The sequence below is a fragment of the Rhopalosiphum padi genome, chromosome 4, assembly GCF_020882245.1.
Source record: "Rhopalosiphum padi isolate XX-2018 chromosome 4, ASM2088224v1, whole genome shotgun sequence".
NCBI classification, from domain to species: Eukaryota; Metazoa; Arthropoda; class Insecta; order Hemiptera; family Aphididae; genus Rhopalosiphum; species Rhopalosiphum padi.
Genome location: NC_083600.1, coordinates 38099379 through 38114708, shown reverse-complemented (window position 1 = coordinate 38114708; position 15330 = coordinate 38099379). Strand labels below are relative to the sequence as shown.

The 15330-nt window shown below is 32.1% G+C and overlaps 2 protein-coding genes across 2 annotated transcripts; both read right to left on the bottom strand.

The window, feature by feature from the left end:
- Positions 1-41: 41 nt before the first annotated feature.
- Positions 42-4100, bottom strand: LOC132930408 (uncharacterized). Its single transcript, XM_060996278.1, has 6 exons — positions 3160-4100; positions 2767-3061; positions 2426-2680; positions 1613-1885; positions 523-1046; positions 42-447 (listed from the first exon to the last, which is right to left on the bottom strand). The coding sequence occupies exons 1-6, from the start codon at positions 3459-3461 to the stop codon at positions 129-131; spliced, it is 1968 nt and encodes a 655-aa protein (XP_060852261.1). The 5' UTR covers positions 3462-4100; the 3' UTR covers positions 42-128.
- A 3090-nt stretch (positions 4101-7190) lies between these two features.
- On the bottom strand, positions 7191-9216 carry LOC132930410 (uncharacterized protein C3orf38 homolog). The gene is made up of 3 exons (XM_060996280.1): positions 8934-9216; positions 8227-8513; positions 7191-7864 (listed from the first exon to the last, which is right to left on the bottom strand). The coding sequence occupies exons 1-3, from the start codon at positions 9052-9054 to the stop codon at positions 7292-7294; spliced, it is 981 nt and encodes a 326-aa protein (XP_060852263.1). The 5' UTR covers positions 9055-9216; the 3' UTR covers positions 7191-7291.
- Between the last annotated feature and the right edge of the window lie 6114 nt (positions 9217-15330).

The following is a 15330-nucleotide window of genomic DNA, read 5'->3' as shown; positions in this document are numbered from 1 at the left end:
AATTAAATATAATAATAATAATAAAACATCGTACAAAACAATATTTACAAAATATTTCATGTATTTTAATATACCTGATAAAAAAAAAAAAAAACTATTAATTTCACTTAATTTTTAATCAACAAGGCTTATAGTTTGGTTTCGTGTCGAGTGGTGAGAGCATTACGATCAGGTAGTCGTAAGGGCCGTGGTGATAAATTCGGCTGCGAGGTGTCTGACTCATCATCACCAGAGTCCACATCTCCATCACTTGAATTTGTGGATGCAACGAAGTGATCGGAACGTATAGTTTTTCTGGGCCTTACTTTTCTATAGAATTTAAATTCTCTAGGCAGTGTATATGAACGTGGCAGTGATATTTGAGAGTCTAAATCTGATGGCGATTTGTAAGATTTGTACATCAATGTGAACACTTGGTCGTTTGATTGAGCATTGTTATCTTGAGCGCTGAAAACATGACGCTAGTTAATGTTTAACAGTTTATCAAACACTTACACGCAAATTGTAGGAGATAAAACTTACCTATAAGGTGGAGCGATCCAATTTTGTTGTTGCAGATATCCCTGAGGAGACAAAAGTACTTCTCCATTTTCTGTCGGTTCCTTTAGCTTGCCTTGCCTAATCTCCTCTTCAATAGCTCGGAGTTCAGCTAGCTGATTTTGTCTTTTTTCTTGTAATTTCTGTCGGATATCAACATGAGAGCTGGCACTCTCGTTTTCACTGGAACCCTGTTGGCTATGGTTAGATGGCGGCGGTTTGCACCAAAACGCAACACTATCTCGGCCACTTGTGCCAGATGGTGGGGGTACAAACGTAGTTGGCTTCTTTTTCTTGCGCTTTTGCATAGCCGCCACATATGGGTTGGTGAAACGACAGTTGAAAACGCCTGGAATACCATTATGTACACTTGCTGGTAATGCGCTGTAATACCTCTGATTTCTTTGTAAGGTCGGAGGTGGTTCACTAGCAATAGCTTGATTGTGGTAGCCGCCTGGTGGTATGTTCTCATAAACACTACTGAAGCTGTGCCTTCTTATGAGATCAGTCTGTTAAATTAAAACAAAAAATAATATTATTAATAGAGATATGCATAGAGTATTGGTGAAATGTAGATAATTAACAATACTTTTGAATATTAGTATATTGGTAATTAAGTTAATTAATCCAATATTAATAATAGTAAAAATAGTGAATTACTAATTTATTATTGTGTTTAATAAGACAATTATTTCAATATTTATAGTGTGATAGTAAACCAATCACAAATAAATCTATTTAAACATTTTCTGAGACATTCTGTTCTATTTGTCTTAGATAGATTTTATAATTTCAGTTTATAGTTATTAAATCTAGCCTTGGCCAGTTAATTTTTTTCTTTTAATGAACATGAAAATATAATACTGTAATTGGAATTCATTATCATTATCATATTATAAAGTCAATTGTATATATAAACATAAAAAAATTGGTAAAAATAATTTTTATTAGCAGTATAGCATATCCTACAGGTCGGTGTTTAATGAACTATCAATAATAGTATAAATACTATTAATAAAATCAATACACTTTTCTCTAGTCATAATATAAATGATGTAATTAATTGATGTCTCACCTTGCCATTAGGCACATTTAACTGATCTTTATACTTGGCTTCTAATGCTAACTTAGCTGTTGAGTTGTTACTATTTGTAGCATTGCTCAGTCTGCCTCCAGATTCATATTTCAGTCTTCTTACATGGAAAAACTGATAATAAATTGCCATGAACACAAGACCACAAAGGAACAGCCCAAGAACAATAAATGGTTTGACTGCATCACCACTGCCAATGCTCCATACAAACATGAGAAGAGCGTTTTCTAACGCCATCACCACATAAAACATCAGCTACAAAAATATTTGTTTAAGTTAATAAGCAGTTTTGATTACTATTTTCGTACAGTTAATAACATAATATTTCAAGGAATTTAGACACAGAAATAAAACAATTTTTTTTTTTTTATTAATATAAAATTAAGATTTTTTTGAAATCAAGTAAAAGTAATCATATACTTTATCACGGTAGATTTGTACTTATTAATAATTTAATTTAAAATTAATTTATAATACCAAATAAAGCATAAAATAATATTAAATATTTGTAAGTAAAATTGTAGACAAAATAAGAAACAAAATTTTATTTCAAATACAGATAAGAGAAAATAATTTCTGGCAAATGTCACAAAAATATAAACGAACATAAGAAATAAATTAATGTGTCTAATTTAAACAAAAAAACCATACGTTATTGCATAGATATACAATGATCAACAAACTTGATAATATTAAGTATTCTAGTCGATATACCTACCTAAAAAGTTTGTTGTATATAAGATATTTCAAAATATTATGGATTTCAATAGATTTTCAACTGCATGTGTAGCTCACCATTTTTTCTCGATGATTGTTCTCCAGCAGGTTAACATATTCAAACGTGAACACGAAAGCTAAGAGTGCGAACAAAAAAGCTTTACGCTTAGGAGACATGCGTTCACCGTGAAACACGTTCTTAGGCGAATGTAACCACAACAGCATAGACAACCAATGCAGACCAAGTACCAACAGCACCCAATATTTGTACATAGCGGCGTAGGCGGTCAACGAAATGACTCTGGCCCCAACGGTGCCCAAACGCCACAGGAACTGTACAGTAACACAACAGTGATCGTTGAAAGGTTTGTAAACACACGTGCGGTTAGTTTGACATATGGCGAGAAGTAAGTAAATACCTGAAATATGACTCCGAGCCATGTGAGGACTAGCCTGTGGACGTTCTGCATGCGAACATTCTTGCCGAACGACGCCAGGGCCCAGCACACGCTGACGGTGGACAGCGCGACGGCCACCTTGTTGAGGTCGCGCAGATGTTTGCGGTCGCCGCCGCCGTCCGTCCACAGCAGGTAGGACTGCAACAGCAGCAGCGGCATCGACTCGCAGAACGCGTGCAACAGGCGCAGCATGCACAGGTCGCGCACCTCGAACTTGACGTACCGCAGGTCGACGGGCAGGAACAGCTTGAAGTACCTGAAACACGGGAGGACACGGTCAACGACGTCGTAAAACGAACCTCGTCCGGGTGGTGGACGGGTACGGGAAAAAAACGAAAAGCGACGGGTGCGCACCTCCACAGGACGCCCAGCTGGACGAAGTGCAACGCCTGCACGGCCGACCGTTTCAGCCGGTCGGCCAGCGTGGACTTGTCGCTGACGGCTCGCGCGGCCAGGTACCAGCGCAGCGACATGGTCTGCTCGACGGTGGCCGACGCCCCGACGAACAACATGGTTAGGACGAACGGCACGTAGCGGCCGTGCGAGTAGAGCGCGTAGCCCATGACCACGTCGAACACGATGTCGCAGAAGTACGCGGCCAGCGAGATGATGTTGAACAGGACGTCGCACAGCGGCAGGAACTCATACTGGGCCATGTGACGACGGTCGCGCGATCATGTTTCGGTCCGTCGTCGTCGCGGTCGTGACGACGACCGGAGACTTTAACGGACGTCGCGCGTGTCTAAGTCATGACACCCCGAGTCGGGCGGACGTATCGTCGCGAGAAACGACACACAGACGCGACCGGGCGGAAGTTTTTGCGCCGATTCGACGCGACGTCAATACGTGTTGATACTGTTCGTTATCGTCGCGGGGACGACGACGGCGGACGTGATGGTCGACGACCGGCTGCGCCACTTACGTGTGGTACCCGCGAAAACGCGGATGGCAAAACAAAGACCGCGATGATAATAATATTATACCGTTGAAAGATATTAACACTGCACCAGCTCGGCGCCGACGCTGTTGTTTTACCGTCGTACGTTTTTACTTTTTATCAACCGAACGGCTCGGAGAGTATAACAAATTATTGTACGCGATCGGCCCGTTGTCCGACGTTATCCGTTTCGATTGTCCGCGGCAGTGTGCGAGAGCGATGCTGCGGAGATGTGACGACGAACACACGCACACGCACAAGCGCATGCACCCGCGAGCGCCGTACTCGCGTCTCGCACGGTCACACGCGCATTCTCGACGGGACGCGCATATTTGCCAACAGGTGGCGGGCCCGGTGATTTGAGAACCCCTGCGACATGGGTCGGAAACTCGAAACGAGCCACTACAACAGGACAGGTATTGGAACATTCGGAACTCCGAGACCTGAGTGCAGTGGCGGATTTAAGGAGGGGGCCAGAGGGGCCTGGGCCCCCCCCATGGCCCCTAAGATGTTTAAAAATATAACTATGACATGAAACTTATAATCACAATTCACGAAAAATTCCGGTTATATTTATAAGTCATCCTTAAAAGTTGAAACTAAATAGGCTGTAGCTATACTATAAGATAAGACGTTACATGCTATAGCTGCTATAATGTAACGTCTTATCTGATCGCCTATTAGATTGACGTAAAACGACATAACTTGCAGAAAGTGTCAAATAGCTTATCTGAAATGAACAATTATTAGTAATAGCTAGGTTAATATATTGTATGATTTGGTTTAGTTTACTTTTGTCGTATTTACACGTATGAGTATCGTCTTGTCTTCGTAGTTCGTTATATCATGTCACAAAAACGTCAAAGTGAAATATTTACTTCTTTCTTTAAGAAAAAAAAAGTTGATGACAATAGTACACTTACAAATGAAAATATTTTGAATGAAACTGCTTCACAACAAGAACCAGCTGTTTACACTAATTTGTCGGAAATAAATGATACTAAAGAATATGATATAGGATTTGCAGTTGAAGAGGATTCTAATGTTAAAATACGAAAAGAGATAAGTCAACTTTATAATTATTTATGTAAAACGTGGACTCCAAATAAAAAGTATGTTTTTCCAGTAACAAAAGATAAAAATGGTCATAGTAGAAGTTTTCGTATTGAATGGATAGATAAATACAATTGGTTAGCTTATAGTCATTTAAGTAAGGGAGCTTTTTGCAAAGTGTGTGTACTTTTTGGACCAAAGGTGGGTGGAATTGGGGGACAAAGGCTTGGAATTTGTTTGCCAAACAACATTCGAGACGTTTACAATTTTGTCTATAAAACACTACTTTTAATTATATTTTTTTTTATATACAAATATTTTTAATTTTAATACTTTTTTATGTGCATACATTTATATAATACATTATACATAATTATACATTTTAAAATACTATTATACTAATACAAGTGTTTTTATAAAAATATGTACTAATGTAAAAAAAAATAATGGGCCCCCCCCAAAAAAAAATCCTAGATCCGCCACTGCCTGAGTGTAGTGGACAGTGGTGCTAGTGTGCTACTGGTGCAGTCGCAGTTGTCCGATGACTGGCGAACTGTGTGGTTCCTCGGTTATCAGTGTTGTACTGTTCATAATCTGAGATTGTAGATTAAAGATACTACGCCATCGAATTCGGCTGTACCGCTGGTGCAAACGGTACATTGCCCATCCCCAAAAAGTCCAAACTTGAATAAAAATACATTTAGGGTTTCTAAAAACAATTTTTATCTTTATTTCATACTGTTTCGTTCTTAAATTAATTATGACCTACCTTGAGTAATCCCATATTTTCCTTGAAAACATTAATGACGTAGTCTATAAATAAATAGATCATAAAGTAATCGAAAAGACCCGCGAAATATTCTGAATTCACACATTTGCTCGTTGGTATTTTAGATTGTGCGCGAATCGATGAATATTTTGATTTTACAATTAAATGTTTTTTATTATTAATTTTTTTGGAAGAGTGGGTCATAAGTTTGAAGTTTCTGATTCTTAATAGTTATTTTCTGGGAAAACTGGATTTTTTTTAGATAGAATTTAAAAAATCTATTCCGATTTTGGTGTAACCAAAACCATAGAATTTTGACATTATGATTTTCACCAAATGATTAGGCACCTTTATTAGGATTATTGAAATATATTACAATTTTCAAAATATTTTGATTAATTTTGAGCTGTTTATAGAAATTATAATTTTTTTTTTGAGATAAGTTGGCATAAGTCAAGTTTTGGCAATCTTAACTGGAGAATGTTATTTCATTCAAGGAGACAGGGAAATTTCACCATTTATTAATTTAAATTTAAATCTATTTTAGATACTGTGCCACTGTACACTAAATAAATTATTTAACGAGCGTTTTTGGAAGTGTAAAAAGGCAAATAAAAGTTTGTAGAATTTTAGCCTTCATTTATAATTTTAAAAGCTTAAAATGGTTGTTGTAACGGTTGTTTATACAAATAGGAAGTACCCCTTAAAATTAAAAAAGAAAGGTAAGATAAATAGGTTACAAAATTAATAGGATATGAAAAATTGAAGTTAACATGATCACTATATTTTTCCCGAAGAATTAAATTCATATGCATAGAAATAATTAAATTAATATTTTGATAAATATTTCTGTGCTACCTCCACCACATAGTCAGTGAGAAAAATTTCAATGTTTTTTTCTGTACTTGATTTATTCCAATACATTATGAATTTTTATCTCAATATTTTATATTTGTTCTAACTGAAATGTTGATACTACACTTTTCAATAAGAGAACATTTTGCATATTTCTACTTGACATGCTGTCATATAGACTAGTTTCAGTGATGTTGTGTGAAGACGCACAGAAGAACCAATTTTTGTTGGATAGAGTATTAGTACATTTCTTAATATCTAAAATATCATTATCTTTACAGCAAACATGATAATAACATTAAATTCACCTTACATACAATTAATTATTTACATATTAAAAACCTGTGTATATTTATATATTTATTTTTAAATGTACAATTTTTCTTCGGTTTAAGCTATTGATAACATGTATAAAATAACAATAACATTATACTATGTATATTGTTAATAATTATTTTATAAAAGAGTACAAATATACTAGCTTAAGAAAATAACAAGGACATGATATAACAAATTTGTGTTCTGCAGAACCAATTATTCATTGTTAGTTTTAATATTAGAGTGAATTGACTCATTTAAAAACTTAAACTTAAGAATATTATCTATGGGATGTTATATTAGGCTTTTATTGATATTTTAATATAAATATGTTTTATCTATAAAAAATATTACAATTTTAAAATGATCATAACTTGCTATTTCGGGACACAGAGAGCGAAAACAAAATGTGCTGACATATTCTAAAAGAATTAATACAAATCATAAACGATGTTACATTTTACGTATTTTCATATATTTGGATTATTTAAATTGAAGCAAAGAACAAAAATTAGCTTTGTACAAGTAATTTATCCAATATATTAACAGCATAATTAAACATTATCAATTTGTAATTGGTTGGTTTGGCAGGGTCCTTGTATGCTTAAAGTAGGTCCAGATGTTATTAAATCCATACTCTTCATCATAAAATTTGTGTTAAGAATTTTCCATGTGTTTTCTGCTTGAGGATCTTCTCTGAGTATGAATTGCTGTTCAAACATTCCAACCATTCTTCCAACACCTTGATGAAGTGTACCACCAATATGCACTTTAACTAAACCGTGCGATTCTTTTTTCCATTTTACATCGCTTAAATGTGGTGAAAAAAATAGTTGGTGTTCTTTCTTGACACCTAACAAACATTGCAATATTGATGTAGAATCTTCACAACTCTCACTGATTTCGTTGCTACCACCAAGAATTTTTAATGACATTGTACAATTTTCATAAAAATGACGGGTGTCTAATTGATTTTTTCCTGGAATACCAAGATCATTTAATAAATCATAAAAATGTTTAGCAAACATTTCAATGAATTCTTCTAGTAACTCGTTATCACGTTCTTTTCGAGATTTTGAATTGGGTTCCAGTGCCATATTAATTGGTGTTGGCATTGACATAGGCATCTAAAAAAATATGTACATAAATATTATATTTTAAGATCTGTGTTTTAATCTACTGTAGGATATTTGAAATTATAAAAAAATAACGTTCATTATTACAGTTAATATTGTAATCAATGTGTGGATTCTCTTAAACGCTTCAAATATTATTTTTGTATATTATATAATTTAGGTGCTCGATAATAATAATAATATTATAAGATAAGTGTTAATTATGTGAAATTATTTTAAATTCATTGGAGATTCAATGATTTTCAGATTATAATACAAATTATTATAATATATTATTTAGTAATTATGTGATTATAAACTTGATTATACATAAAAATATATATATAATTAATATAATTGACAACAATACATACCTGTTGAACAGCTGCTTGATATGGTTGAGTATGCATCATATTATTGTTCTGAGATATTGCGAGCATATTATTAGGGACAGACATTTGGATTGATTGTGCTGGCGGTCTGATATAATCTGGTTGATTTTCAAGTAATGACTTAAACGCCAAACATAAATCTGCTTTTGTCATATCAGTAGTAGGTATTAAACCTTTTGAAATTAAAAACTTCAACAACATAGTTATTGGTACTTTTTTACTGGACAATACTCGCACATAAGGTTGAGACAATAGTAACAATTCAGCATCTAAAACACATTATAAAATATAATGATAAATTTCATCACATGTAATATTATAATGTTAATAGGTGTAATGAAAATTTATAGATAGCCGGCCACATTCAGGCTTTAGATACAGTTTTCATTGGTGCATAGGGCACCAAAATCAGAAGGGTAAGTGATAGGCGTCAAAATTAGAATTTGATCAGAGAGGGGCACCAAAATAATTTTTGCAGAGCTGAAAGAGTTAAAGCCGGCCCTGTTCACATCCCAGCAACTATTAACACCAAATATCATTGATTTCAGTCGTGGCACTGTATTTAGTGGACACCATACATTAGTTTTATATATTTATAATAAAAATGTTATCATAGGTATTTAATGTTTTTACAATGGTCAATATTTGAATTACAACATTAAATATAATTTTAAATGGTATTGCCTTACCTTCCCGGGTATTTGTTGTGACTCCACCACCATGGTAGACTGATCGGACAATTTTGCATAATTCAGTTGTTTCAATTCCGTCCAGAAATTGTTTCATTAACCGTTTCTCACAATCAGCCATTGAAGTAACAAGTGTGCAAAATAGCAAATATCTGGTGATCACACGTCCGACGTGAAATTAATTAATAATCAACAGTATTAACTATTACTTTTCAATTATTAAATTAACCCGGACACGGCGGACACACCACACGGTTAAATAATAAATACGATATCAGCTCACTTAGTAACATAATCATAATCAAGACAGGTGATATCTCAAACCGTTGTGATATCCCAGTTATCACGGAGTGATAAGAATAAAAAAAACTTAATGAACATTTTCAGATTCAATACTGCCAACTTAGAAAAAGTAAAAATCCCAATAATATTCCGCAACTGTGACGCCAACACAAGAACAAAAAATTTCCCGAAAATATTATATCCGATAAAAAATTAAAATATTATTGACAATATGAAATAATTAAAAATAATTATTAATATTAATATTAGTGAGTTAGGTAGATGCCTAACTGTAAGCCTTTAAATAATACGAATATTAAAATTTGTCAAGTATTGACGAACCACGAGTTTTTAGACACCAAGTCCATTACAAAGCGGGTTTCCTCAAAACAGGAAATAATTAGGGCCAAATAGGTACCCATTATACATATATTATTATTATAAAGTTAATCTTCGTAACGAGCTATTCTATAGATTAAACATTAAAAAAGTAAAAAATAGGTAACCGCTCTGGCGGTTCTGCTGTGCGGATGTTCTATTTTTCTGCCAAAATCGACCTTTCCGTTTACCGGTTTATACCGTCGGCGTATAATAATGTATATTTTTATTTTCCATCCTTGAACATTTCAGTTATTAGATTTTGCCATTTTGGTAATCTAGGGATTACTAGCCTATATCTCAAACTATATTTAATGATTTGTTTTTATGGTATACACATGGGGATATAGCTGTTAAGTAATTTATTTCACTATTAATATTACAGGTACGTTGATATATTTTTTTTTCCGAAAATATGGGATTTGTTATTATTATTATTTTTTTATTAGTATTTAATTATTATTACAATAATATATATTTTTACCATATTAAATAACTCAACACTTAATAAACATCTGTAAATATCTTAAGACATGCAATAAAAACAGATTCATAGTATAAATAGATAATAGGTATCTTAAAAAAAATCAAAAAAAGCGTATTGCAGTGAAGTTCTTAATAATAATATAATATACGTAAAAGTAAAAATTAATAGTTCCAACGAATAGTTTTTTTAAATTAAATCAAAATATTTGACATAATCATTTATTGTTTAAATAATAAAATTTGTTAAAATTTGAACTTAAAATGTTAATAAAAAGTAATTGTCTTTTTAAATGTGATTTTATTGTTTCATACTGAAAAAATTCTTAAAGCTTAGATATAAAACGAAGTCTTTATCAACTTTTAACAATAAAAAAAGTTTGCAATTTTTTGTGATTTTAACGATTTCAACTTCAAATGAATATAAAATAAAAATTGTGCCAATGTATATTTAATAGTTTTATACTGCAGATATAAGAAAAACTTTTATGTAACTTAAAATTACATAATTAAAAATGTTGAAAATTGTATCGTATTATGTAATGAAATTGTCAATTAAGTACCTATACTGTTATTTTTTTAAATAAAACAAAATATTAGGTCCTCCGAATTTATTACGTTTTTCGAACATTTTCACTGGTATATCCCAACACAAATTCATCCAGTCACATACGGTGTTGGACGATCTCCCAGTTAGTGTCATAATTGTTTTATCGGATAAACCTTGAGTCCAGTAGAACACCACTATTTAGTCCACTATTTAGACGACCATTTTTGTCAATAAAAGTCCAAAAAGCATTATCTTTCCTATAATAGTATACACAGTTATGATTAAATAAGCCAAATGAATGTAAGAAAATAATTTTCTTAGGTACCTTAAGCTTTGTGTTGTTTGACATCCCTTTCTTTTACAACGTAAAATTCTCCTTTCCTTACCTCTCTCCTTGCGTAGGTATAAATTCATACCACTTCCACACTTAATACATTCGGCATTTTCATTATTTGCCACAAGATTTTTTCTAGTTCAATTATTTGTGGTTGATTCGTCACTACTAATAATTGTATAAAAATCTTTTGCCAACATATTGAATGTGTAAAATATAAATTGTGTCGCGCAATAAATGACGTACTGAGCTATTGAGCCCATACTTTTACAAAATGTCGAAGTATTGTTATCTGTGTATAAGGCAATAAAGATAAAGTATTGACCAAAGAAGAAGATTAAAGTTTATCTATTAAAAATAAACTTAAACCTATGTAAAAACCGCAGGTAGACCGCATTTTATAGTGGCCGGTAGAACGCGTTTGCCGGTAGACCGCATACTATATTACAGCCATATCAAAAATTATTTGAGAAGAAATAATTATTTTACGGGTGAATATCGAATGTCGTAAAAATTTGAATTTGAATTACTCATAAAAATGTATATATATAATAATTATTGAATACTATAAAATAGCATTTAGTTTGATTAATTACAATATATAACATAACTCTTTTATGCACACTTACGTTTCACATAATATAGTAACTTCTTTAAATTGAGTTAATTTTAGAAATTGACAGTACTTATAATGTACCTACCTTTTTCTTAGGAAATTATAAAAATTTAATTTGAGGAACATTTCTTCAGAAATCACGTGGAAATTATTTTGCAATTATTCTGTTGTCAAGCCATTAAACGTTTTTTTATATTATGGCGTGAACAACATTATCATTGTATCAACAATATTTTTTTGACTCGCAAGTTCATGACCAAATTACTGAAATCTCATTTCACGTCACGACCACGTGTATGAGTCGCTATAATATTTTCGTATCTAAACAGGTTACACAATACAATTTAAATTATTCATAAAACACACTTACATCGTACACGAGTACAGGTTGACATGCATCTTATGGCCGTGCCTAATGTATAAAAACAATACGATCATAAACGGGTTAAATCTCAATACTATGGTGATAATATATTTAATATTAATTACTTCCGTTGCGATAATGTAGTAACCGACGTCTAGACCGACGATAATGTGATGTTTAATACCGAGTTTATTAATTGTCAAACATGCCGGAAAGACTAATATTGAAGTTACCACACTGTACTGTACGGTCAATAAGGAAACGTATTATCTTCTTGTCAAATTAGGAAAAGCCAGCGATATCGGTTAGCGTATATATTATGGCGCTGCAGATAAACCGAGAAAATACCTGAAATAGAGGTAAATAAATCGTACTTTATGGTGTGCGGAGTATTTATTGTATTTGTTAGAATATATCTTGAACTTATGGTGTGTGTTTTTTTTTTCATTCTCGCTAATCGAATGCTACGTACACGCGATCGGTATACTTGCGATATAATAATAATGTAACACCGCGTTATTGTGTACTACGAATAAGTCATCGTGTCTATTGGTCTGTTAAAGACGTACTCGCCGTATATATATATATATATATTTAATAATACTGTATTATGTCGAATTCGGGGCAGCAGGTAGGACATAGAGTTTTGAAAATATATTTTACGCGCGCGCCGCTTTGAAACGCGCCTCGTACATTGTAATATAATTGGATCGTAAAATTTTATCGATATAGTACTCTCGAGTACAATAATACCTATATAGTCGGGCGTAAACGTTATTTTATAGTATTTGATATTTTATTTTTTTTTATTTTTTGGTATCGCTACGTGTTTCGGGCCCCACGCGATGCTTTTATACTCGAATTAAAATCGATGCGGACATCATCCCACGATGACGAGAAATTATATCATCTTCGACATCGAATCATCCCACTTATTAATAGTGTAGTCCGAAGGAATTGAAACTATAACATCGGAGCTGGATAAAATCAGTTCATCATTCTTGAAAAAAATTTAAATTAGACACAATACGAAAATAATTTATTGATATTTGATTAATATTATTCATATAAATTCTGTAATATAATAGTGATGGTTTACAGGGGCGCAATTTCAATGAAAAACTGACGGTGCTGAATCTTTTTAATATCTTTTTTTATAATGTTATCTTGAGGTTATAGATACCTGTTACTAGTAGTGTTACTATTAAAATCTAAATTAACATGAAACAATTTGCTGGTGCTAATTTCAAAATTGGGGGGTGTGCTTAGCACACCCAAGCCCCTCCCAAATTGCGTCTATGGGTGGTTATATTTAACCAAATATATTAAAATGTGAGTTGAGAGTATTATAATATTATGTAACCTACGCGATGTAGAAGTTGAGTTTGATTTCCTTTTACTATACCTATATTTATACAATATTTTTTGTAACTATCTTCACTTTTAGGTTTTAGCTAACCTTATTATTTATCTTATGTTCGCCAACAACGTTTAGCAACATCATACTTAAATGATCTAGACATCTAGTGATTTGATGTGGCCAATTTCGTATAAAAAGTTTTATAGACACTAGTATTCAAATTTATAACCTGAGTAAATTATTAATAAGTATCTATTAGGTATTTTCAATTAACAATTATTGCGGTTACATATAAGTTGTATTTTTGTGTATGTCACCTTTTGAAGCAGCGCACTTGAAAATGTTTCGATTTTCAATTATATGAGGGCGATTTCTGCAGTTAAGAAAGTAAATCTAGTTGGCGCCTAGGGGGGTCAAAGATATAAAATTTCAGAACATTTCTAAATAATGGGAAAAACAAAAAAAATTGTGTGAATCATGAGTACCTACGTGCGTGGGAAGTGAAACTTCTTTCGCAGTTTTTGGGTTCGTGGAATTTTATGTGCCATTATAAGATTGAAATTGAGATTGAAAACATTTATAAAATTAGCTCTTATAACCACTCTTTGACAATAGATTTTTTTTTTTTGTTATTTATTAGTAAATAAAACCACAGACTATTTTAGTAATACTAAACACACAGAAACGATAATAACAATAACACATAATTTCTAATAAATAATCAAATTAATACATTAATATTAGCAAATAATTTTTAATTTAAACAGCTGTATAGCATATATACGAGGTTTTGTCATCGTTACTATCGTTACAGCGTTACGACCAAACGTTACAGTAACGTGATTAGTTTAATTTTAAGGAAACTTGGAAATTTACACTTTTTAATCTAACCAATTTTTGACGACAAAATCGGTTTTGTTTATTCAAAAATAAATAACTGTAGAGACTTGACTGAATATTCATTTCAGTATTTATTATAGATACGGAGATATTATAAAAATCAATTAGTTGTTTTTATGCTATTTATAGGTAGGTATTTAAAATTTTCAACTTTTTTAGTTTTACTACGGTTATCTAAATATGATGCAATTTTTATTTTTGCATAAAAAAACTTGAACATTTAATAAATATGTTTAATATAAGTGTCCTAAATAAAAGTTAAAAATTTGTTTGTCATAACACTCATAACTCCACAAATATTTTTATGATCGTCTGAAATTAAATTTTGACGAAAATTGGATGATAATTACTTATAAAACATTGATTTCTCGTCAAACCGTTTTAGATTTTTTGTTATAACTGAAAATATGTTAATCGAAAGATTTCACAATTCCACTGTTACTTAAGTTATTATTTTTGATATACAATAAAAACATTCTAATTTTAGATTCTGAATATGGAGTGATGAATACAATGGTTTTGCATGCAATGATATGTTTTTTGTGTTTGTTATCACCTTTTAGAGTAGTAAAAATGTTTCCATACTTTCAGTGTTTCCTATTTTGGTGTATCATAATACACTAAACATTTACCAATATACCTATCTATTATAATGTATATCTACCCTTAATTATTTTGAACAGAATGCTAATTATTTGTTAAATAATGTATTTTTTGTCCTGTAAGAATTTAAAATATATACAACAATAACGATATATATGTATAAAGATGTCCGTTTTGTTATTATTATTATTATTTTACGAGTTTGACCGCGGGAATATACGCAATTCTATATACCGCAGCAGTGGCGATAAAGCACTTGTCACTCGACTGCAGTCGTCGCATCAAATAATTTCAGTAAAAAAACGACGAATCAATAATATCCAATAATTCGATAACTCTATAAAACATATAATATTATTATATAGTATAGACTGCAGTACTGCGTAGGAATTTATCTGCATTTATATATGTATTATTATATTATATCCTGCACATGTGCGTGGGTGTGTGTATTCAATGTAAGTTTAGATATTATCTGATGTGCGTAGTTATAAACGTGAATTTGAAATGTACACATTTCTGTGGAA